Source organism: Mauremys mutica, chromosome 4 (genome assembly GCF_020497125.1).
Source record: "Mauremys mutica isolate MM-2020 ecotype Southern chromosome 4, ASM2049712v1, whole genome shotgun sequence".
NCBI classification, from domain to species: Eukaryota; Metazoa; Chordata; order Testudines; family Geoemydidae; genus Mauremys; species Mauremys mutica.
In genome coordinates this window covers 29,928,567-29,954,423 of record NC_059075.1, presented here as the reverse complement: position 1 = coordinate 29,954,423, position 25,857 = coordinate 29,928,567, and the positions used below count along the sequence as shown (strand labels likewise).

The 25,857-nt window shown below is 41.3% G+C and overlaps 1 protein-coding gene across 2 annotated transcripts in view; it reads left to right on the top strand.

Annotated features, from left to right (window-relative positions):
* GOLGA5 (golgin A5) overlaps positions 1-13,154 on the top strand; it is a 93,463-nt gene extending 80,309 nt beyond the window's left edge. For both annotated transcript variants that reach the window (XM_045013929.1, XM_045013928.1), the window contains exons 9-13: positions 4,478-4,576; positions 7,122-7,347; positions 8,732-8,837; positions 11,263-11,326; positions 12,638-13,154. In XM_045013929.1, coding sequence (XP_044869864.1) covers positions 4,478-4,576; positions 7,122-7,347; positions 8,732-8,837; positions 11,263-11,326; positions 12,638-12,718 — 576 coding nt within the window. In that variant the 3' untranslated portion in view covers positions 12,719-13,154. The remainder of the gene's footprint in view (positions 1-4,477; positions 4,577-7,121; positions 7,348-8,731; positions 8,838-11,262; positions 11,327-12,637) is intronic.
* The last annotated feature ends 12,703 nt before the right edge of the window (positions 13,155-25,857 follow it).

Genomic DNA, 25,857 nt, shown 5'->3' with positions numbered 1-25,857 from the left:
GTCATCACAGAATGTCAAGGTATATCAAGATGTTGCCCATTGCAACAGTGAAAGCTTGGGGGCTGTCAGCCCTCTGAGAAGTTATGATATTCCTGTTGCCTTCCTCTGACTTCACTGTAGTTTTGCCAGGGTCTTTCCTGGCTAGTTCCATATTGTGTTTTCTTTAAAATGAGTCTGGAGCAACGCCGCTCACTTTATTCCACTGTTCTGAATACGTGTATTATCTTAAGCCATCACTGTCTAATCAGCAGGGATCCTATAGAGCCATTTGCCTTGGAAAAACACAACATTTGTGTTTTTACAGAGAATCTTTAGTTTTTTACACTTTGTGAAAAAATAAAAACTTATAGAGTAGAACCCCATATATCCAAGTCTCCATTATCTGGCTCTCCATATTAACTGAACCACCAGCAACCTGGGACTGACAGCGATGGGGCTTGGGTGGTCAGCCCTCGGCAGATGGTGGTTCAGTTAATATAGAAAGCCGGATAATGGAGGCTCAGGTAAACAGGGCTCTACTGTATATCAATAAAACGTGTTCAACTGATGTCTGTCTCTGTCTGTCTATCTATCTATCTATCACAGAAAATGTGGATTTTTACAGGATTTTTTATCGGAGAATTTTTTTTTGTTTATCATTGAAAACTAGGATCCCTGCTAATCAGCTACCTCCTTTTTTCCAGCTGTTTTTGTAAACATGAACTAAGATTATCTTGTTTAGCACTGTTGAATAAATATTTTTGGTAATAAACTAGTAATGATTTCAGGTTATTACTTAAGCATAGTTTCCTGTTCAAGTAGTCCTTTAGACTTATCTTGCTGTTAAGTTGAAGTGGAGGCTAGTCTTGACTCTTCACATCCTTCTTTTCAGAAGGGGTAAATATTATGAATGTAGATGGTAAAATTATTAAAATGATAAACTTTTAGTAAAAGTTATGACAGTCTCCCAGTATTTGTATGTTTTGACTTTTTGTTCTGCATAGTCAGAATATGCATTCTGCAACTTTTCTATAAGATGTGCGTATTGCTGTGTTTTAAAGAAGTAACATAGAGATTACAGGACTTGCCTTCAGAATCTACAGCTTATGTGCATTCATTGTATTTCTTGGAATTGTGAAGGAAGATTTATAAAGCAAAAAGCCTGAGAATCCCAGATCCTAGTTTTGGTAAAAGTTTGAATTACAAACTTATTTTTCTCTAAGATTTTATTTTTCAGAAAAGGAATAAAGCAGGGGTAGTTATCAAAAGCATCAAGTACAAGAACATCAGGCACAATTTTGAAGCTGTCTTTTAAATCTCTTATGGTCTGTTTTAGGGAGATCCAACAGATTTGTATGCAGAAACACCCTATATTATCCAGGAGTGCCCCACATATAGCTATTGTAAATGTATATAACAAAAGCTAAAATAGCTTAAGTTTTAGAAAATGGGACTATAGTCGAAATGACAGCATATTTACTGCATAGGTAAATGGTGTATTCTTTGTAAGAAAATAAGTGTAACATCTGTTTGCTCCTTTCATATTTTGTATTTCCAGTGAGATGGTTTAAACATTATTTAAATAAAAAAATTAAAACCCTTAAAAATGGGGTATGACGGAACTTTTTTTGCCTAATTCATGCAAAGGACTTCAGGAAGTCTTGATTACATTAGCCTGTAGTAGTTCGAAAATGTGCCTACTTATGCAGACTTTTTTGGAATCCATTGTCCAAATACTGTTACTCCCAGACTGCTTAGTGTATGGTACTAATAAATTGCTAATAAAGGGTTCTGAGAGCATTGGGACATATTATGCCATTAGACTTCAAGCAGAATGCCACAATGATTTCTGTGAGGGCGGGGGGTCTCTGGTTTAAATTATGGCATAATAGGGCATGTTGTTAATGACTAGTACTATTGGGCTCATCATTCAGTTGAACACAGACCAGTGTCTTGTATCTTGATAGCAATTTTTATTGTTGTAAATAAGTTGCCACTGTTGAGAGAGAAAGTAATGAGGAAGGCTGGAGAGTGTACCATAGTGCTGGGAACAATTTATTTTGTGGGATTATCTGTCCTTTTAGAAGTTACATTTTAATTAGATGCTAGCTTGAACTAATTAAAATTCAAAAGTTCACGTCTGCTTTAGATGAATGGCTAAATAATGTGTATTATACTAAAGCAGATGGTAGAGTATATCCTGTTACCTCTGTCCTTACAAGTGTGGGATATATTCTAAGGCAATGCTATATCAAGAAAGACAGTGGTGGAGTGAAATTTTATGGTAATTTTCTTTTATATTCATTTAACAAACTGAAATTTCCATTTTAGGGACATAATGAGTTATAATAATACCTAAATTCTAGGTAAATCTGGTACTAAGTCTGATGGGTTCCCCAGGGTGCAACCTGGAAGTGGGGTATCTCTGAGCCCTTTGGCTTGCCAACCTGGGCTCCCTCTCACACTTGATGTTGTGATAAGCTGCAAACCTCTTCAGATACTGCACTTACACAGACATCCACAGGCATGAATTAACAATACAAATGCTCCAGCCAGTTCTCCCAGCTCCCCAGCCTAGGACCTCAGGGCTGTACCATCTTGCCCTGGTCAGAAGCGTGACCATTGTAAATTTTTATAACCCAGTCCACCCCTCCCTCAGTGTGAAGAGGACATGCACCAGCTTTTGTTCCTGAGCAGATTTCCCAAGCACTTCATCCAAAACACAGTTCTAGGTAAAACATAAGACAGATTCATTAAGTAGATTTTAAGTGTTTATAAGTAATAAGTGTACAGATCAAAGTTGGTTACCCAAGAAATAAAAGTAAAATTGCGATCTGAGTTCTATAAACTAGACAGGATTTGACCCAAGCAGTGTCTCACCCTGATGGTATCATTCCTAAATACACAGGATTCTTTTTTTCCAGTCTTAAAACCACCTCCCCAATTCAGTCTTCGTTCTCCAGACGTGTTTCCAGATGTTGAGTTCTGGGGGGGGGGGGGGGGGGGGAGAGAGGCCAAGTGATGATGTCACTTCACCTTCTTTATAGTTTCTTCCAGCTTGTTGGAATGTCTATGGTTGTGACATGGGTCAAGCAGTCTCCATAGTCTACATGCTGTCACTGAGAAGTCTCCATTGTATAGGTTCCTGGGACAGTCCTTGTGAGTGTGTATTCCCTTTAATGGGCTATTAGCGCATCTGGCTCCTCCAGTGTTACACCTGAAAGGCCGGACGTGGGTGTTCCCAACCTCACAACATATTTCTGTAACATGCATGTAGCAAAACTTCATAACTCAACGTACAATGATAGCCCATACAGTCCAACAGGATATTACAGTTCAACAGATCAAGCCTTTTAAAATGATACCTCACAAGAAGCACTTTATACAAAATGTATAATTTATATCGCCACGGTAAATATGGGGGTGCTGGGGTACTGCTTTGGAGCACAGAGTGTCACACTAAGATAGTTGTAATATCATACATAACTGTGGCGTTTTATATATGGAGATTGATTGATTGTTTCTTTAAAGTAGCAGAGAGTCCTGTGGCACCTTATAGACCAGGGGTCGGCAACCTTTCAGAAGTGGTGTGCTGAGTCTTCATTTATTCACTCCGATTTAAGGTTCCGCATGCCAGTCATACATTTTAACGTTTTTAGACGGTCTCTTTCTAGAAGTCTATAATATATAACTAAACTATTGTTGTATGTAAAGTAAATAAGGCTTTTAAAATGCTTAAGAAGCTTCATTTAAAATTAAATGCAGAGCCCCCCGGACCAGTGGCCAGGACCTGGGCAGTGTGAGTGCCACTGAAAATCAGCTCGCGTGCCACCTTCAGCACCCGTGCCATAGGTTGCCTACCCCTGTTATAGACTAACAGACGTATTGGAGCATGAGCTTTCGTGGGTGAATACCCACTTCGTCGGATGCATGAAGTGGGTATTCACCCACGAAAGCTCATGCTCCAGTACATCTGTTAGTCTGTAAGGTGCCACAGGACTCTTTGCTGCTTTTACAGATCCAGACTAACACGGCTACCCCTCTGATAGTTTCTTTAAAGTATTTGCTGTTTAGGCTTTTGATATTGAAGACTGGTTGAGGATCAGTAAGATAAGGATTTTTTTCTTCTGCTTTCTGTACTCAGTGATTTGAAGGGAGAGTACAGTTATGTGCTGCTCTAACAATAAATGACTGAAGTAAGATAGATATTAGAAACATTACAGTAAACGTTAAATTTTTAAATGGGAATTTAAAGGCGCTGTTCACAAATTATGGTACTAACAAGATCTATGGTAATCTTCACCACTCAATGAGTTGCTCTTGGCTAAATCCTTTCCTTCACTATGTTGTCTCTTTAGACGGTAAGTTTTTTCAGGGCAAAGTACTACCCTCTGCTTGAGTGTAAAGTCCCAAATAATGGCTAAAATGTCACCCAAAATGCTTCCCAAAGCTGTCTACTAATACTTCGTTTTGTAACTGATTGCAATTAATTTTATAGGAACTCCATTACAGTGAGGAAGAATTGTATCGGACAAAGAATACCTTGCAAAGCAGAATAAAAGACAGAGAGGAAGAAATTCAAAAACTCAGAAATCAGGTAACTTATTTGCATTTAAGAATATTTAATGCTGTTAAGTAATTAAAAACACTAAACTACCTTCTTTGTTTTAGCTTACACTTCTGGTTGAGTAAAACTCTGTTTTTCAGCTGGTTGTAAAGCTGTTAAAATGAAACTGTTAGATTCCATTTGATAAACTTTGGTGCTTGCGCACATCCTTTCAGTAATCAATAATTCAGATTCCAATAATGAAACAGAGTATATTAGGTTTTAAGAAAATCTGCTCTACAATGAAAATTAACTTTGGAGTAAATATCAAAAGCGAACACAATTTTAAAATGTCTGTCTTCAAAACCAAAGGGCTCTATTGTCTGATAAGGCCCTGTATGTGCACACGATAACTAGAGAACCAGGTGCTGAATCATACATTCTGTCATATGAAACAACAAAGAAAGGTATTGGTGATTGTATGGGTAGTATGAATTTCTGAGCTGGATCCTGTTAATGTAACATTTATTTGTTTCATTTCATGCAAATTATATATAAGGCCGCACAATGCAATTTAGACTATTACAGGAAAAAATGACAGTCTAGTGTTAAACACTACTCGCTGTACATATTGGATGTCAAAGGACTTGAAAATTGTCTTGATATATTTTTCTTTGAACCCAATGGAACTTGCTTTCCTGATACTACTTCACTATACAAAATTTACTTCAGAATGTATGTATTGTCCATGTGTACCGCACCCTGCCCAGTGCAGCTGATTTGTCTTTGCATAGTCCATGATCACTCTGGTATCTCATTGTAGACTCTGTGTACTAACCACTTAAAATGTATGATGACCACAGGTGGCTAAGATTCAACGTACAGCAAGTTAAATGATTGGGTCAATGTCAGTATATTCAGGCCTTTGCATACTGAAGCTGGAGTAAGATCTTCAATTTAACACCTATTTTGAGTCTATGTAGGTGCTATACTTGGCTTTAGTATTCCAAAGGATGCACAGTTTCTTGATGCTGGCCAATATTTAATAGACAAAATGTTCTCTCTCAAGGAATTAAATGACTTCAGTATACTGGTGCTGATAGTTTTAATTTTCTGTGTCCCTGGTGATAACTGGCATGTAACCTTGTCTTTGTAAGGTGAACATAAGTCCACTGTTTGTCACTGCAACTCTATCAAACATAACTTGGAGAGCCTCTTGAGTGTAAACTGTCAGATCACATTTGTCTGCTAAGACTTTGTTGAAATCAAGCCTGTCTGGTAGAGCTTGCCTGATGTGAGAAATCTGATGCTCACCCCCTTTTGGAGGCACATATTGCATCTTTAAGGAGAAGAGAGGGAAAAGACACATTCTTTTTCAACACTGTAGTTCACACTGAGAGGATTAAGCCATCAGCAAGTACTCTCCCGAGCATACAACTATGAATTTGGCACATAGGCTGGCTGATTTTTTTCCTGGACAACCAAACTTAGCTAAATTTCCATAATCATGCACAGTTTACAGGATGAGTCTTGAGTGTTTAAGTCAGTACAGGCCAGGTAGAGATCAAAGTGTTGTCTGCACCACCCTCAACATGGCAGTTGTCTCATGTATGAGATTCAAGACATGCCTTGAATTGTGCACTGAATCCAGTTAGAACCTGGATAGAAACTATAAAACAGAATCACTTAAGAAAGATCCACTTGAAGTGTCTCCTCCTTACTTTCAAAAATCTCTGCAAATTGGACCCTATGGACCATGTTGCCTTAGGCTTGGTCTACACTACAGGCTTCTGTTAGTATCACTGTTGCTCAGGGGCGTGGAAAATACTCACCGAATTCCTGGTCTGTACCGAATTCCTGGTGTAGACAGTGCTATGTGGACAGGAGGACTTCTCCCGTCGACATAGCTACTGCCTCTTGGGGAAGTGGATTAACTCTGCCAACGGGATAAGCTCTCCCATCGGCATAGGAGCATCTTCACTAAGCGCTGCATCGATGCAGCTATGCCGCTGCAATGCTATATGGATAGACAAGCCCTTCGTTTCGTCCTTCTCCCTCTGCTGTTCATATCCAGTGCCCATGTGCCTCACCTCTCCCTAATTTTCCTTCACTTATGTCCAGTTTCGTGCCTTCTTTAATGCTGCCCCTTAGACATGTAACAGCCTCCCAATTAACTGGCATCAAGTTCCCTCATTTCCGTCTGTTCTGTGAAACTTGCTGGTATAAAAGCCATGGGCCGATCAGTAATGTATTCCTACACAAGCCAGTAGACTACAAGTTCTTTCCGGCTAGGATTTGTTGTTAGGTGCAATGTTCACATGGGGGTAGCACTATATTCATACATACTTGCCAGGAGCTTCCTAGTGACAGCAATTATCAAGGCTTAATGCTTCTACAATCACATTTCTCTCCTTTACATTTGTTAATGGTGGTGGTAGTAATAGCTGTTGCATCATTAAAATCCTGAGGCATCCCACTCCTTGCATCAGCCCCTCTCTCATAGGACTTAGGAGTTGAACTATTTTAAAATCTAGTTTTTAATTTTTATAATGTTTCATCTTCTGGCTTAGATTTTGCACTGACTTTTCTTTTTCAGCTCACAAACAAGGCTTTGAGCAGCAGTAGTCAGTCAGAGCTGGAAAATCGTCTTCATCAGCTGACAGAGACTCTGATTCAGAAGCAGACCATGTTGGAGAGTCTCAGCACAGAGAAAAACTCCCTCGTCTATCAACTGGAACGCCTTGAACAACAGCTTAAGACTATCCAAGGCAGTAGTACTAATGGACCTACGATTAATATGGCCGGAATTGACAGTGGTGAAGGTAAACATGGAAGGATCATATTTAAAAATGTGTGTGTGTGTGTGTGTGTGTGTGCTCAGCTTAACTAAGGACTCTTATATTCCCCATTCATTTCCTTAAACATCTCTGTGTTTAAGAAAAATATGGTAAATAAGGAATTTGAGTTGATCTTTCCAATTATAACTAGTACAGTCAAAAATAGCCAAATAAAGACTGCTGTTCAATGTGTAGGCAATTTTAAGTGAATTTAATAAAGCAAAACTTCATTCTTAATTCTCCCAGTTTACCATGACATCTGCCAGTGCAACTAGCAGTGCAATTTTCACCTGTGAATTACTTTGTTTTTGTGGGTTTAAATATTACTTGCATATGTGTCCTGTAATTTTTTTTTATGGAAGGGTTCTAGTTGTTTGGGTTGGGGGTTTTTTTGTGGGGAGGTGGATGGGAGGGGTTATGTTTTTTGGAAGGTGGAGGTTAGAATAACTGTTCCATTATGAGGTGATCAAACTTAAGTGGAAGTCTCTGAGAAACCTTGAATGCATCGTCCTCCTTTTGGTTAAAAATCAGTTTGCCCTCATTCTGTTTTCCTTGGAAATCTGTGAGAAAGTAGCCTACAAATGTGTTTTCTCCACTGAGATTGGCTTGGTTGCTTTGAGTAGTATCATATCTCAGATGTCTGAGAAACTTCAGCTGCTATTGGATTCTGCTTTGATACCTTACTTTGATTCAGCTCTATGAAAAAAGTAATTGTGCTAACTTTTAAAAACAAAATACTCCTTGAACTTCAATGTAAAATGCCTACCCAGTTATTTGCCTGTGAAATGTCTTTCTTTTAAACTCCCTTTGTCAGGAGAACCATAAAATCTGAAATAATGCATACACTTAGATGTATCCTGGTCTGAAAGTCTATGAAAATTTTAACCTGGGTCAGCTTTTTTCATGATATTATAAAACCCTGAAAAATAAGAATTTATATCAGAAATGCTGTCAGATACAGCTCTTGTATGACAAGTGTTACTTTGTGATAAAAGTACAGCAAATAAGAAAAGCATTGCAGTATATACTTAAGAAATTATAATGAAGCAAAGAAATTATTTTGGAGTGTAAAACATCTGAACTGAATACTAAAATTCTTGTTTAGTAGATACAGAAATATAATAAAAATCTTTCTCAGATGCATTTTTGTCAAAATTGTAATCTTATCCAACAATTCCTCTCAAAACAGACGTGCCCTTTAAATATTCAGTGATTAATCTGGTTGTTTTCCCTTGTGCACTGAAAATCTTGAACATTTCAAAAAGGCAAAATTAATGATTAAACTCTATGTAGACCCTATATAGACAAATACGTTACCTGGGAAGGCATCTTTAGCCTACTTAGATATGTTTTTGTTTGTTTTAAATAGGTACTCGCATGCGAAGTGTTCCTGTCCTTTTCAGTGACGTAGATGCTAACGTGGCAGGAATGTATGGAAGAGTTCGCAAAGCTGCCAGTAGTATAGACCAGTTTAGGTAAGAGTACATAAATCATAAAGGAATGTTTCTCTTCTTGGATTAGTTCCTTATACAGTCTTCCTCCTCAGTACACCTTTTATTTTGAATTGGTTCTAATTGTATAAAAACACACCCATACATTTAGTATGGTACAAATTCATATTAAATATTGACATGGTTAATTCCCATTCACTTTATTCCCATCATGATATCTTGTGATGAGAATATTCTTGTGCTACCACAAATTATGTTAACAGTTGGGTACATGGTACAAGAACCCATCGGGTTTTATTGGACATCGCAGTTATCTTTCATATATAAAAATTAACTTTTACCAATATCATGCTGTCTGCAGTTCAGAAATGAGTGCAACTGCAGGACAAACTGTTAGAAAGCAGGGCAGACACCCCAAACCAGTGGTTGGGGAAAGCTAATCATAGAACATACCAAGTATCAAGAGTGAACTCCTGAATCACTATAGCACAGTCCCCTGGGGCATTCCAATCTATCTTGCCACCCAGGCAAGCTTGACTTAGTGATTGGTGGTTGCCATATACCAAAGATCACAAAACATTCAGGTTGCTCCCAATCTCAAGAGACTAGTCACTTACCTTAGCTATCATAGCAAAGACGATGCTGGTAGCCAGTCTTATCATATACTAACTAAAGATTTACTAACTAAGAAAAGAAATGAGTTAGGCTGTGGTTCCAAAAGGTGACGGATGATGTAATCCGTCCACTGGATGTCTTTTAGGGCTAGCCCAGGTTGACCCTGGGGATATCTGCTTTTGTTTCTTTGCTTCAGCCCTTGTGAGAGTCCAAACAGCAAAGAGAGAACTGTTTCTTCTTGACACCATCTTTATATGCTCTTCCCCCAGAGTTCAAACCAAAAGGGACGAGTGCTTCTGCACGTAATTTCTTCATGGGTGGATGGGGCAAGCAACAAAGGGGTTTTTTTGTCCTACAATTGCCATTTAGTTTTTATAGTCCTTCCTGATGGGTGGGGGAACCACTCTTCCTGCCTTGATTCACAAATTCAGAGCAGGCTCTTTTACATTTATAAAGCAAACTTATATTTTACTTTGAAATATGAGGTGCAGACATTACAAGTGAGATTAATGTATGCAGAAACTTACAAGTATTTTATAGAGACTAATCACATTCTTACAAGTCTAACACCCATCTTGAACAATACTAATGTGAGCTTCCAGCTATGAATTTGTCAGTGCTCAGCGGATGCCTACCGCCTTGGCCAGAGCTGGCACCTGGTCTTTCAACATCACAGCCACTACTAATTCTTCTCTTCTTTTCTCCTTCTGAGTCTTTGGCAGAGAAATCCTCTGCATCAGACCTTTATCACTGTTATGTTTCTAAGTTACTTAGACCAGGAACATTCTGCCTGATCATGAAATGTTCCCAGTATGTTAGTTTTACTGTAACATATTAGTGTGTCATGGATCAGCAATAAGGGCATGAAAAGTAGTTGTTATACATTATTAGCTACTTTTTCAGTGTGTTTCCTTTATCAAATCCTTTTTAAAATCTTTTTTTTAAAGTATCAAAGAATAAATCCATGCTATGAACCAAGTGTCCTCAAAATATGTGCCTAGAATGAATCAGAAATGCTTTGGAACCACCAACTAACTCATTCTGATCTCTTGTCTCAGGAGCTATCTTATCTATCTTATCTTAGCCTTTCCAAAAAAAAAAGGTCTTCTCTGGAGTTTAAGCTTAAGTCAAATTTCAGTTGGGAGTAATAGTTTCAAACCTTTGAAAATCAGGATGCCTCAGTAGGATATGCTTTGCACCTCTAGTGATTTTTAATATTGGGATTATAAATATCAGTGCTTCCTTGATGAGTGGCCTGTTGTATGCGACACTGTGATTGAAATATTATTTCTGTATTAGTATTTGTCACTTTCCTACTAGTGTATTTTTATTTTATTAAAGCAGAGTACAAGGCCATGACGCAAAATACTGATGCGGTATACTTCATGTTGCGTTAATACTAGAATCCTACAGGCCAGTCTGTTTCTCATGTATAACTAAGTGTAAGAATGACACAGACGTCTTTCACTAAGATTTTTCAAAAGAACTTAAATGAGTTAGTCAACTAGATCTCATTGCAAGTCAATGGGAGTTGGGGTGTCTAACTCCTTTAGGATTCTTTGAAAACCCTAGCCTTTGTTTCTGACAAGGCCTAATGTGACATGCTTATAGCAACAAGGGGACTGGCTTTTTTATGGTTAGAAAAGTCTGTACAATTTTGTGTTGTGACTAAAGACTATTTTCTCTCAATCCAGTAGCTGTTGTGAATAAGTAGTAAAAGGCAGAAATGTGGAAAACTATATGTAGAATACCAGTTGATGTTTACAGTTTTGTGGGGGTCAGGGTAAAGGAACAGGAACATTTTTCCGTTCTAACGTGTATTATACTTTCACAGCATTCGACTGGGAATCTTTCTAAGACGGTATCCCATAGCAAGGGTATTTGTCATCATTTATATGGTGAGTACATTGTTGTGCAGAATTTTTGATAGTCGGTTTTATATAGTATCTGCCTTCGCCTGAAAGGCATTCAATAGAGTATAAAAGAAAAAGGGTAGCTAATTATTTTGACCGTTTGTTGTATTTTATGGTAGACTATAAAGACTGCTTATGGAACATGGGCTCTTGAGCCCTGTTGCTTGACAATATATGTACCGTCTTGCCTTGAATTCGCAGTGCCTTTAAAATTTTTACATTTCTGTGTAACTAATACTGGTTGTAATTTTGTAGTCTCATATTGAAAGTACATTTCTATGGCTGACTAGCTTCCATTAAAATAACTTGGGAAACTGATGTTTTAATAACATTTTACCTCAGCCCAGTGATTAATAATCATCCTTTTCAAATAGCTATAAAAGCAGTGAGCATGATTTTTATCTAATCTTGGGCTATAGAAGGGAAGTTTGTTCTTCACATCTTGCATGATTGTCAGTGGAATTTCTCCCTGTTCCACTAGAGGGTTGATGTCTCTGTCAGTTGATGTGATCAGTAGCTATGTAAGTAAGCTGAGCTGCAGTGTGCTATTGCTTTAAAGATTTCAGATTTCAGTACTCTAGCTCCATATTTCATATGCAGTGAAAATGCCTTGCTTGAGAAAGCGTAATGATGCTTTTAAAGTAAATCACTGGGTGAATAGGGTTGCCACTTTTCAGGAATACAAAGCAGCCAAGTATACACACTTGACAAAATTAAAGGTAACCACATTTTTCTGTACCACCACCACTCCCATTTTTTGAGTGATAGATGGAATTTGGCCATTTTAATTCCCCCTTCTCTCTTCCCTTCTAATGTAATCTGCCATTGTACTGTTTAATAGGTGAACAAAATGCTTCATACTGAAACAGTTGAGAATTTTACTAATTAATATGGTTCTGAAACCATGTTCTAAGCTGGATCTCAGTCAGTATTGTGAATTAGCCCTATAGGGGCCATCTGTAATGTAATTCTTTTTTTTTTATCAGAGATGGTCATTGCCTAGCAGGACACTCAGACAGGCTAACTAATTTTTTAGTAAGTTTTTTTCATAATTTGCTATAAAATGCTTTTTGCATTGGAAACTGGCACAGTGCTTCACTGTGCAAATCAGAATAGTTTTGCTTTGCTAGGTGCAATGGAATAAAACGGAAGGAACCCTTAAATGTTTCATGAAAGGCATTTAGCCAAAACATGTCTACAAAATTAGCTGCTTCTGTCTACATTCAGAATTACAACTGTTGTAAATGATGGATGGTAGTCACCGTTGTGTGTTAACTCCTGCTTTTCTTTTGCCAGGCATTGCTTCACCTCTGGGTCATGATTGTTCTGCTTACCTACACCCCAGAAATGCACCATGATGGTCCAACTGGCAAATAGACTGAGACATACTTTATGCTAGTGCTCACTATATTCTGGACTGAGTGTATTTAAAGTGATTAGTATGGAAATATGGGGGAAATCACATTCCTGGCATTATCTATGGAAGAAGGACAACCATCTTGCCTGTTTTATTGCTACTTTTTAAAACTTAAATTATTGGACAAATATTACTACATAGCTTCTTCAATTTACTTAAAACAGCAGCAGTTTCCAGGGCAAAGGCAGTTATTAAGCTAAGCTTAGCCTTTATATTTTACATAAATCTTCTGATGGTTCATGTACAATATAAGATTCACATGTGCAAGAGATACAAGGATTTCTAAGATTACAGCTGTATATGGTACATACTCTAGATCATACTGGACATGGGCTATAATCAGGGAAACTAATTGTACTTAGCAATTTAAATAAACTTTATTCTTCCTGTTTTTCAGTCTTTTGTATTAGTTTTTAATTTTGTTAATATAGGTTAGTTTTTTCTTTAATCTGTTAATACCGCAGAACTGACAACTGGTGCAATATCTCTCTGTAAATACCTTTTAAAAATAAAATATTATGCATTCTTCTTAGCTTTGTCCATTTAGCACAACAGAAATGTATCTTCCCTGATATGCGGAAATGTGGAATTTTTAATGGTGCACAGGAGAACTTTTACTCTTAATTCATAATTAATTCAGACAGAAAAGATGTGTTCAGCTGCTTGAAAAATGCCATTTGCTTTTGCACTTTGTATAATTAGCTATGTCGTTGCTTTTTATTCTGTACCTCTCTCTCATTACACATAAGGTGTCTTAGAAACTACATAAATTTAAGATTTGCTATCTGAAATTCTAGGCCAGGGGTAGGCAACCTAGGACACACGTGCCAAAGGCGACACACAAGCTGATTTTCAGTGGCACTGCCCAGGTCCTGGCCACTGGTCCGGGGGGCTCTGCATTTTAATTTAATTTTAAATGAAGCTTCTTAAACATTTTAAAAACCTTATTTACTTTATGTACAACAATAGTTTAGTTATAGACTTATAGAAAGAGATGTTCTAAAAATGTTAAAATGTATTACTGGCACACGAAACCTTAAATCAGAGTGAATAAATGAAGACTCGGCACACGTCTTCTGAAAAGTTGCTGACCCCTGTTCTAGGCAGTTGTTAACCAAATTAAAACAATATTTTTTTTTTACAAATCTATAATCAGACATGATTTCAGAAACTCCCCCATACATAATCACTTAGGAGATTCATCACCCAGCAACCGCATCAGGTAATGATGATAAAAACAATAACCCCCAAATCAAACCCACTGTAATTTGTTCTTACATTAGATTGTGTTCCTCCATTTATTAATCCTTCATTCATTACTCAAGACTGAGTAATGAAAAAACGATTAAGGAAATTTGTCAGATACGCCTACTCCGGTGATTATGTTCATTCCATTTGAACATAGACTAAACGTGATAAGTCCTGGCTGGCTGGCACCATCTCAATGGTGATATTACAGCTACAACTAACTCCTGGAGACAGCCTATTGGGATGAAAGGAGATCAGCTAAGGGGTGTTTAAATACATAACATGATTTTGCAAGTGTGGGGTTTTTTTTTTTCCCTCTGTAAAATTTGTAAAGCTGTGTAATGAGCCAGCCACCCCCACGCGCCTTCTGGTGGCCAGAGGTTGCTCTGCAGCACTCGTTTCCCTTTTTCAGGGCCTCTTAAGGACTCCATACGCAAGGTTTTCTATAGTTCAGCAACACCCCACCTTAGGGTTGGACTTTATTTGGAAATGATTTTGTTGTTGTAATAAAGTACTGAAATCCATATCAAGTCCATGCTCTGTCTTCCCTCCAGGGGTCTCCCTAAACCTCTCTGCCTGGAGCTCATTTGCTCTCTCTAGTCTTTTTCAATTCCCTCCACCGCCAATGCCTCCGGGTTCCCTGCTGGAGTCTGCTTGCGCCCAGCAGCCATTCCCTGACTTGCCAGGTCTCTGCTGAAGTCTTTCTCCAGTTTCCCTTTGGTTGTCTCTTCCCTGAGCATCACCCCCACTCTGCAGCTTCTTCCTGCTCTTTATAGTGGAATCAGTTGGTCCCTGCTTAGGGGTGCTTCCTCAATAACCAGGGTCAGCTGGCCCCAGGCCTCTAACTCTGAGTGGGTAAGATTCTCTGTTACAAACTGCAAAACTTCAACATCTATTTCAAGAACCCCATTTGTCTGTTCCTTGTGTATTAAGTCTGAGGAACAGATCCTCAGCAGGTGGAAATTGTCATAGGTTCATTGAAGATGATGGATTACACCAGCCAAGGACCCTGCCCACCCCCATTCTCTGCTCTCCTTTTATTCCTATGATTTGTGCTGGGGCATCTGTATATCCTTTTATTCTATGTTGTTTACAAAGAACACCACAGCAGTATTTATATCCTTATACTCTAGCATACTTTTTAACCCCTTACGTTATTCAGCAAAACTCAAATTCTTATGCCAGAAACGTTACATACTGTGTGCCCGATCTAACATTCATTGAAGTGGATAGAAAGACTTCAATTATCTGCAGTGGTCATCTGATCAGGCTCCTAGACCCTAACCCTGCATTAGAATCCACTGTCACTAGGGTGACTGGCTAGGGACAGTCCCATATTTAAGCCTTCCTGCAGGGTGTCCTGACTTTTTCTTAAAAACAGGCAAATTGTCCTGTATTTTCTGTCTCCCTCCCATCAGTACTGGCAGGTCCTGCTGCTGGCCAGATCCCTGCTCGCCAGCCGTCCAACCAGCAGTGGTGAGTGAGGGAGTCCAGTGGCCGATCATGGGGGGACAGGAGGCAGCTGGGTTATGTCGGTGGCCAGCAGCAGCCTGGAGGTGTTAGCTGCCTTTCAATGCTGTGGGCAGGAAGGGACAAGCCGCTTCCAGTGACAGGCGATGGGGGAGTAAGAGATGAGCTCTGCAAAGACACAGGCCAGGTCATCCCTTCCCCTCCTTCTCCTTGCCTGTGGTTGAAAGCAGCTCCCATCCCTTCCCTCCCACACAGTGCCAAAAGGCTGCTGCTGACCACATTCTGGTGTGAACCCTGGCAGAAATCTGGGGAGGGAGAGTATGTGACTCTGCGTGCCCCCTGCCCATGTGTTGCCTCGGGAAGATGCGGTGCCAGGTACGGGGAGAGGCAGGTCTATCCCAGGGGCCCAGCCAGGCATAGAGTGTGGAGAACGCCGGGTGGGCAGGGAGGGTGGGGTTGGTCAGTCACCCCACCAGTCCCGTGTGAGAGAGTTGTATGGGAATGTCTCACCTCTCCCTGTATGTGGGGGTGGGAGTAGGGGTGTGTCATCTCTCCCTGTGTGAACCCTAAAGCCTTAAAGATAAGAAGGTAAATAAGAATCCAACTACACAGTATATCTTTTTAATGTGGGCTCAGTCAGCTTAATGTTAATTTGAATGTTTGTACTGCATAGTTCTGATTGATTGCTGTTGAACTCCCTTAATATGAGTAATTTTACCAGGTGTCTCGTATTCAGCATAGGGAAATATGGTCACCCTATCTATCAATGACCCATGCATAGTCTCTTTGACTTCAGTGTGATTCCACATGGGAACAGGGATCCGTGGTAGTGGATCCCAATGCAGACTCAGGGCCATATGCTTTAATCTTCCCCTACAATATACAGACATAGTTGCATGTATCTGGTCAAAATAGCAGCTGGTCTTTTTGTTGCTGAACTGACTTTTTCCAGTGATACACAACGATATCCCTCCTTTCATCTTCAGTTGCTATCTTTATCTTCCTAATAATTCTTCCTTTCAGATACATCTCTCCTGCTGGTGAGAAGGGCGGCAGCAGCCAGCATAAGAGGACAGTCCAGGGAGGCTCAGACTTGATTTAAAAATAAAAAGTTGCAAATTAATCTTATCATTCTGTGCAAAAGCCTAGAAGCACGTAGGCAGTGCAGTGGGTGGGAAATGTTCTAGAGACAAGGGATTATTCATTGTGCAGAATTAAGACTACCAAGTGTGCTTGGTATTAGGAAACAAAATGCTCGATTTCCTCTTCTAATATGTCATTTTTTGTCCTGTTAAGTTTATATTATATTCTACATAAACCTATTTACAGTCACTTTTAAAGCAACTTTGGAGTCTATATTAAACAATATGGAAATTTTTGGAAAGCAACTGTCCATTCCAAAGCTGGTTGCCTATGCAAATGAAAAATTAAGGGTCACTGTCAAAGTTTTATAGACTTCCTAGTTGTGCTTCTTTTGTTTCCCTACAGCATTGTGCCAGTGCCCGGGAAAGCTAGGTTCCTAAATCCACATTTGGGCACCTAAATAAGTGGCCTGTTGAGCAATCGCAACTTCTGTGGGATGTGAAGAGGAGTTGTAAGTGCTCAGCACCTCTGAAAATCAGGCCACTTAGGTGAAAAAATATGGATTTAGGAGCCTAATTTCAGGCACCAAAAGTTTGAAAATTGGGGCCTACATAGAGATGATGTGCGACAAAAGCTTGCCGCCTCCGCTTGTGGGCATGGAGGGCTCTGACTGCAGAGGGGCTAATGTGGGAGGGGAGTTATGAGGATCTAAGTCTCCAAGCCTTGCAGGGCAGAGCGTGAGTTTGGGGCTAGAGACAGGCTGGTGAATTCATGACTAAATGGATTCACCAGTCATTACCCTGCAGAGTGTGTGAGCAGCAGTAACAGTGAAGTCCTCTTCCACCCTGAGGTCTGTAACCTAGAGAGGGAAGGATCCCTTCCTCCGAGTCTGAATTGTGCTTAAAGCATAGCCCAGTTATTTGGGCTGTGTGCTGAAAACTGAATTTAGGCCTATGTGAATATGGGCTTTGTGTGAATATTGTTTTTTCTACCTGATATGGCATCCTGTGCTAGTCATGGGCCCTAGTGTTCTAACAATGTCCCCTCCCTTGCAGCCTTGCTTTGCTAACATCTTGATTTGCAGTATATCACTGTAATACATGAGGCCAGCTATATGTGCATTGAGACGCTGAGTACAAAGGAAGTGGTTTCTTTGAATAACTCTTCAAATATCAACTAATCAGTGGGAAAAATCCAGATTTACAAAATAATTAGTATATTCATTGCTTATCTGAGTGGCTGCAGCAGCTGTTGCTTTACTATAGGTATCAAGTTTGTTTGCTTCCCGTGTTCCCTCCTAAAGGATCAGCTGCTACCAGGTCTGAAATGTGCCTTAAACAAGTCAGATAAAAGGCTTGAGAGACAAAAATCCAAGGGTAATTTTTTAAAAAAGGCTCTGCAAATACAGAGAATAAACTGGCATTTGAAATGCTTTATCTGTCTGTAAATTACCACTAGTGCAACATGACTCAATGTCCTTGTATCTCTGGCTAAAGAGCACTTTTTGTGGTCTGTTCATGTATATCAAGTTAAAAATGTGACAAAAAATGTTGGTGGAGAGATAGTATAAAGATATCTGAGGGTATTTTTAACAATAGCAGCAGAAAGGAGGAATTAAAGAAAAAAACAGACACATGTTTTTTTTTAATCAGTAGTCAAAATCTGTTGCAATTGTTAATTGCAGTCATTACATCTCTCTCAAAGAAACATGACATCCTGGGGCAAAAAAATTTATTGACCATATGAAAATGTGTCAACTTCTGTAAATATCACTTGAATTCAAATGCTTAGGGCGCAGAGAATAAGTGGTACTGGAGTAAGCAGTTGAGCTGTTTGTGGTCATAGCTGCTTTCTACAATCAGTCTTTCAGCCTTCAGATGGAGATGGGGAATGACGTCCCAAAGAAAAGACCCAAGACACAGATGGAAGTTTGGGAAGGATGGCTAAGGCTGCACAGGTGTGACTTCAGGGTTCGGTACAATACACGAAAGGAAAGTAGACGTACTCTTTCGGGGTTACATTTTCAAAAGTTTGCACAGGGTCACTTTTGGAAAGCGATATAAGATCTGTGGGTGAAAAGGGCTGTGGAAGTACCAGCTATTGTTATTAACAGGGGAGAAGATTGGCTTGAACAGTGCAATGAATTAGTATTGCAATGAAGGAAAACCTTATAAGGCTGGGGTCACGCAAATGATAGCTGATAACGTCATTAGAGCTGGTCGGGGGAAAAAAATTCTTGGAAAAAAATCAAGTTTTTGTTTTAAAAAACATTTTTTAAATTGGTTTTTGAATTGTTTTGACAAAAACAAATATTTTTGTTGAAAATGAACATTTAAATGAAGAAAATTATTTTTGACCAACCCCCATTTTTTTTACACAAATTTTGACCAGCTCTAATCATGGACATATTTATAAGTCAGTTGATTGTTGGACAAAAATGTGGGGGGGGGGAGTTTGTCATGTTTGTAATTGTTAACAGACTCTGCTGCTCAAGTGGTTCAAATTCTGAATGAGCAACTCTCGTGTGTGAGTAGGGGAGCTTTTAATTAGAAGTCTGATAATAGAAAAGGCAGGATCTTTTATGTTGTGATTTAAGTTTCTTTAATCAAGGAAAAGGAAGTACAAACAGTTGTTTTGTGTATGAATCTCAAACATTATCACCTACAATTTCATTTCGATCTTAAAATTAAATTCTTATTCAACAGAAGGTAAAATGCTACTTGGTGGCTTAAAATCAAATTGGTCTTGTAAACTCTTTGTTTACAGCCAAGTTCATTCACAACAAAGTGGTGCATGGCATTAATAGCATTCTGGATTCCATTATGTCCCCTAAATGGGTTCAGCTGACCCCCCCAACTGACAGATTTTCTGATGGATTTTGATTTGAGTTTTGCAGCCAGGGATCTAATAAGACTTCCACCTTGCTCTTGCCACCCAAACAGGCATTTAATACAGGTCTCCAACGGCACACAGGGACTGAAAAAAAGCCTCAAAATGGAGAGAGGTGGGAAGGAAAATTGAGCTAATTCGGGGTCTGTTATGCCAAGGTTAAATCCAGAGTAACTCTAGTGAAATTAACAATTTCTGCTGCTTTATGTATATAGCTGATACCAGCATGTGACCTATTATTCAATATCCCATCAAGAAAAAGAAAATATCAGCTTAAAATTAGATTTCTGTGCAACTTGGATAACTCTGTACCATATAGATTACTATTTATGTGCCACTTCAAAGGGATAATTAAATCCTAAAGTGCCCTATTTAGAAAATGAAGAAGCTTGTTGTGAGCATTTGTGTTCCTGTCTTCTGTGGTTACAGAGTATAATGATTCCCAATTAGTGTATAATTTGTAATTAGAAAACATAGTCTGCTGGAAGAGAGACAGGAAATGCCAGCTTTTCTGGCAAAACTAACAGGTGTCTTGGGATATCCCCCCAGGGAGTATGCCATCATTATTGTATCATACCCTGGCAAGCAGTGTGGAATTGCACCAGATAGCCTCTGTGATTTACCATTGCTGCTGGGAATCAGCAGGCTTTCCTCCTCACTGAAACAGGAGATGAAACAAACAGCAGGAATTCGTATTTCCCCAGTTGATCACACAGTGATGTTTAAAGATAAATTACACACTAAACAAAAAAGCCAAGACACACCCCAAATTGCCTATTTGTATCTATCAGTAAGTGAAAGATACATAGGGGAAGATTTTTCCAAAATGGACACAGGATGTTAAACTCTTCAATCCATATATAGATATTCAAATAAGAGGTCTGATTTTCAAAACTCTTGACCTGCAACTCCTATTGACTATTGACAAGGTAGTTGGCACTTTTAAAAATCAGGCCATTGATGTAGCTATTTAAATATGACCTTCTGCGACCTGTGTTCCAGTCTGTCGCAAGGCATGGATCAATCTCAGGATTATGACCTGCTCCAGCAGTTGGCATTTTGGGAACAGCAGGAGAAGGCAGAGCTTGAAATGCAGTGGAGGATGTGAAAGAAATTGCAATCACATGCAGTATTTTTAGGGGACTATTCTGCATTAAGGTTATGCATGGTTTATGCAGCACTGTGAGCCAGGGATTGTATGCCACTCCAGGAGGAGAGGGTTGCTTTAGCACAGAGGTGGGCAAACTATGGCCCGCGGGCCGGACCCTCCTGCCTGACCCCTGAGCTCCTGCCCCGGGAGGTTAGCCCCCAGCCCCTTCCCTGCTGTTCCCTCCTACCCCACACCCTCAGTTCGCTGTGCCGGCCGCGCAATGCTCTGGACAGCGGGGCTGCAATGTCTTGCCGGGCAGCGCAGTTGCAGAGCCGGGGCCAGACCTGATGCTCTGTGCTGCGCAGTGGTGTGGCTGGCTCCAGCCAGGCGGCATGGCTGCCTGTCCTGGTGTTCTGGGTGGCGCGGCTGCAGCGCTGCCAGCCACAGGTGCTCCAGGCAGCGCGGTAAGAGGGCAGGGAGCAGGGGAGGTTGGATAGAGAGCAGGGGAGTTTGGGGAGGTGCTCAGGGGGTGGGGGTGTGGGTAGGGGTTGGGGTGGTCAGAGGGTGGGGAACAGGGGGTTGAATGGGGGAAGTCAGGAAGGAGAGGGGGGGTTGGATGGGGTGGCGGGGGGCAGTCAGGGGCAGAGGTTCCAGGGGTGGTCAGGGGACAGGGAGGAAGGGGTGATTGGATGGGGCAAGGGTCCCAGGGGGCAGTCAAGAAGGAGAGGGGGGTTGGATGGGGCGGTGGAGGGTCTGGGGGCTGTCAGAGGACAGGGAATGTGAGGTTCAAATAGGGGGGCAGGGCTGGGCCATGCCTGGCTGTTTGGGAAGGCACAGCCTCCCCTAACCAGCCCTCCATACAATTTTGGAAACCGGATGCGGCCCTCAGGCCAAAAAGTTTGTCCGCCCCTTCTTTAGCATCTTCAAGAACTAAGAATGGTGTGTGTGTGTGTGTGGGGGGGTGATTAAGGTAAATCACTCAAGTTGTTAACACCTCCAGAGAGGTACCACAAAGGGCTTCTGGCATAAAAAGGCTGGATTTAAACTGACGAGGGTTCTTCTTTCTGATCCAGCAAATAGACTGGACCTTCTGTTCAAAGGGGGCACCAACCGTGTGGAAGGATTGGAAAAGACTGCGGCCTACAAAGGCCCCATAATACAAATAGGTGACCTCTGCTAAGCTTTTAGCATGCTTCTAGGGATTTGTGTTGGTTTTATATGTTTTCTCTGTAATGCTTTTATCTTAAGAATACATGTCCTTGTTTAGCGAGTGCTCTGTGACAGCTTGTAACTGCTGGCAATATACTGTTCATAGCCCTCAGAGGGAGAAAGCAAAGTGCGGGCACTGGCTTTTAGGCAGACTGGCTTGCTAGGGATATCTCAGTATAAGGCAGGGAGCTGTGCAGCCTTAAAACCGCAGTCAGGAGCAGGAGAGACACAGGTCTCTATGCAAAAGAGGTAATGTCTGGGAGCCAGAATCCTTAAGAGGATGCCCTCACGGGACATGGGGGGAATACAGTGCAGTTACTCTGAAGCTGTGACAATGGGCATTTCAGCTTTGGCTTATCACTCTGAAGAGGCAGTGGCGTGCTTTGAGGAGATGTAGCAGGCTGCCTGCAGACATGGTGGAATGGAGACAGCTGATGCATGTTAATAGCTGTGGAATCCCCTTAAGCTGATCAGTGGTTCTGAAACAGGACCACACGCACAGAGTGGGACTACATGGTCATGCACATTTGGGATGGCAGCAGTGGCTCCAGAACATCCACATGAAGGACACCTTCATGAAGCTGTGTGAGGAGCTTGCCTGTCCCTTCAGCACCAGGACATGCAAATGAGGGTGGCCATACCAGCCCACAAGCATGTAGCTATAGTCATCTGGGAGCTAGCTACCCCAGACTGCTACGGATCAGTAGCTAACCAGTCTGGTGTTGGCAAATTAACTGTTGGTGCTGCAGTGGTGGAGTTTATGAAGCACTTACTGCTCTAGTTTACCCCACAGGTGGTGAAGATTGCTTATGTCACCAGAATAATTGCTGCTTTTGAGAGAATGAGATTCCCAAACTTCAATGGTGTCATTGATGGAACACACTGTCCCTTGCCTGCCCTCCACAAGGTGCATGTGAATATGTCAAATAGGATACTCCTCATTCATTATGCAGGCCTTGGTCAACCATGGAGGAAGGCTCATGAATACCAGTGTGGGATGCACCAACAGGGTACCTAATGTCAAGATATGCTGGAGATCTGTCATTTGCATATTTGGACAGTGAGTGACTTTAATGGCTCCCAATATAGATATCAACGGGGTGTCTGTACTCTCTGATATTTTAGAGGACCCCCAGTGTACCCTATACTGCCCTGTCTCAGAAATCTCAGATGTTTAATTACACCTAGAGCAGTTGGAAGGTGATGGTAGAATGTGCATTTGGTGGACTGAAGGTGAGAGGGTATTACCTACAAACTCGTTTGGATGCCATGTACATAATGCCGTTCATGTTCCTGGGGCATGCTCAGCACTGCCCACCATATATGAGAACAGGGTGGAGAATTTTCACCAAGAGTGGGTCAAATACAGTGCCAGTTTACAGACCCAGTATTAGCAACTGGAAAGCACACTTCTGGTGACTGGGGCCAGGTCTGGGACAGTGAGGGAAGAATGGGCTGCCTTGCGTGCCCACATCTGTTTGTATTACAAGGGGAAGTGCCTGTGAAAATGCGCTAATGTGGTATTATCGGATTCAGCTGTGCTATGCCTATCAATTATACATATCAATTTATCTATTGTTAATCTCACTTTATTAAAAGCTTTGGTTTGAACTTCCTATTGCTTTATTGTTTCCCAAACACACAGACATTGATTGTGCAGCCAAATATTTTATTAAAAACAACACAAGCAGCCCAGCTGCCACTGCATTATGCAAAGTGCAATGTGCAGTCAAAATCTATATTGAGCTGTAAATGGAGCAGACAATAAAGCTCATTGGCGCAATGTCATAGAAAAATGAATTGCACATTGCCAATGTACCTCTTATCCTTCCCCCGTGGATGTGCTGGCATTGATTGAACAGGGTACATCTGCCCATACACGCTTCCACCACCCCTGTGCAGCAGTTGGGTCATTCCACAGCCAGAATTCTCCAATGGCTGCAAAATGTGGTACCAGGGAGAGGAGTCCATGGGAGATTGATGTACCAGGGAAGCCTGCGCAGGGGCAGGCACTGTTGTTTGTATCTGCTGCCTGTTGGCCATCATGCTAAGTAGCTGCTCAAACAGTTCCCTCTGCTGTTGACAGTCCTGCTCCATCATACTCTCTCACCACTTCCTGCTCCCTCTCCTATGCTGACCTGTAGGCAACGTCTCCATGCATGTCCTGGGGCAGGTCATCCCTGACCCTTCCTTCTTTCCCCCTGCTCATTCAAGGTTCTTGCCCAAGGGGTCTGGGAATGTGCCTTACTTCAGCTGAGGTGGAAGGCTCTGCAAAAGCAAAGAAAGCTCTTTTTGTGGGGTGGGGGGGTAAAAGCAAACGGGATGGAAGAGAAGTTCCACCCTTTCAATGTGGTGTATCACATCAAGGCCATGAGTCAATACATCTGTCTCCTTGGTGTGCCTTTATTCCAGCTCCCTTCATTTTCCTTCTCAGAAGCAGCTGAATTCCAAGTCCTCAGCCCACCAAGACAATGGCAAATATTTTCATATTTATTTTATTTTCAAAAAATTCAAGCAATGTTTTTTGTCCTTGGGGGAGGACGGCACAGACCATGGACGATTTTACCAGTGATGGTCCTGACACTTTCAGGCAGTAGTGGCACAGGAAGATGTAAATTTGCTGGTGATTCCAGAATGGAAGAGGGCACGACTTTTCCTGGTCTCTGATGGCCCTCTATCTATGCCAAGGAGATATTTTTTCCCGTGGTGGCTGATCAGAAAATTAATGACTGGAGATGTCTAGTATAGGGTGGGGAGGGGGGTGTGGAAAGTTTGCCCTGCCCAGGAGTCTCACAGACCACCTTGAGTTTCTCGTCTATGAAAAGTTCCCAAACATCACTAAAATTCAGATGAATGTGAAGAGGATGCTGAATTGGGATGCAGACCCTTGCTTGCAATAGATTTGCCTTTGAAGCCCCCCACCCCTTTGCGATTCCACCCACAGCAAACAGGCAGTGGACCAGCAGAACCGAGAAACTTTTGAAGTGCTCTGGTCTTTATACAGCCTCCAAGTTGTACAGTAGGAATTAAAATCTGAGGATGGGAACCTCACTATGGTATATAACAAAAATACCTAGCTCTTATATAGAACTTTTTGTCCGTAAATCTGATGAAAGTAATAGTTGCATGTTTACATTTTCCCCCTGCTCGGAATCCATCTGTGATCTCACGTGTCTGGGGAGGGAAAGAAGGGGGAGTAGGGAAATGGCATTGCTTTTGCTCTCAACTGAAACAAAACCCACCTCACTGCATAAAACATATCCCCTAACAATAATTAGATTGGTCATAAACCAGCAAACCCATCCCACCGATTTTGTAATGTCCCCCTTAACAATAACAGATGGCACTGGCATCTTACCAGCCTGGTGTGACACTGCTTCCTCCAATCCCAGTTCCCTGGGCTCCTCCCAAACATGCCCTGGGACTGTCCCCCAAAGGACTCTGTTCATGCTCTTCCTTTTCCTCTGCCCCTGGCGTCTGTTCAGACTTCTCCAGCCCTTTTTCCCCTGGTCAAGTAATAATTCGTTTCACTCTCCAAAGCATGTGCAGCCCAGCAGTGGGTTCTGCGCTTGGGGCAGTGCTGAGAACCTGGCCAAACTCATCAGAGTAGGGGCAGGTTGATAGTGATCTACCAGGCTTGCCGTTGCAGTCTGGGATCTTCAGGGTGTTTTTTATTCTCTCCGTGTGCTGAACTGACATCTGCCTAGTTGCTTCTTTGCATGCTGTGAAGAAATGAAGCAGGCCATGTGGAATGTGGAATTTAAAAGCTGACCAGGTGTATATAAACTTGTAGGTGATTTCCGATGCAGAGGAAGGGAGTAGGCGGAAGGGCAGGAAAATAGGGCTTCAAAGGAATTGTGGGAAGGCATTGGAGGACTATCAGAACCGATTCAGTAGCCTGGTTTTACAGCTTGTGTCCACACTGTGAAGAGGGTTAGGTTAGAGCTTGACTTAAAATGAAAGCCAGGCTCTAACCTATACCCCCAGCTGGGTAAGCAAGCCTGACTTCAAAGCACATATAAACTCAGGTAAAAGGTTTGTGTACGTGTACTCAGTTGGAGGGAGCAGGGGCTTTGGCTCATATCCAGGTAAGAGCCCAGGTAAACTCTG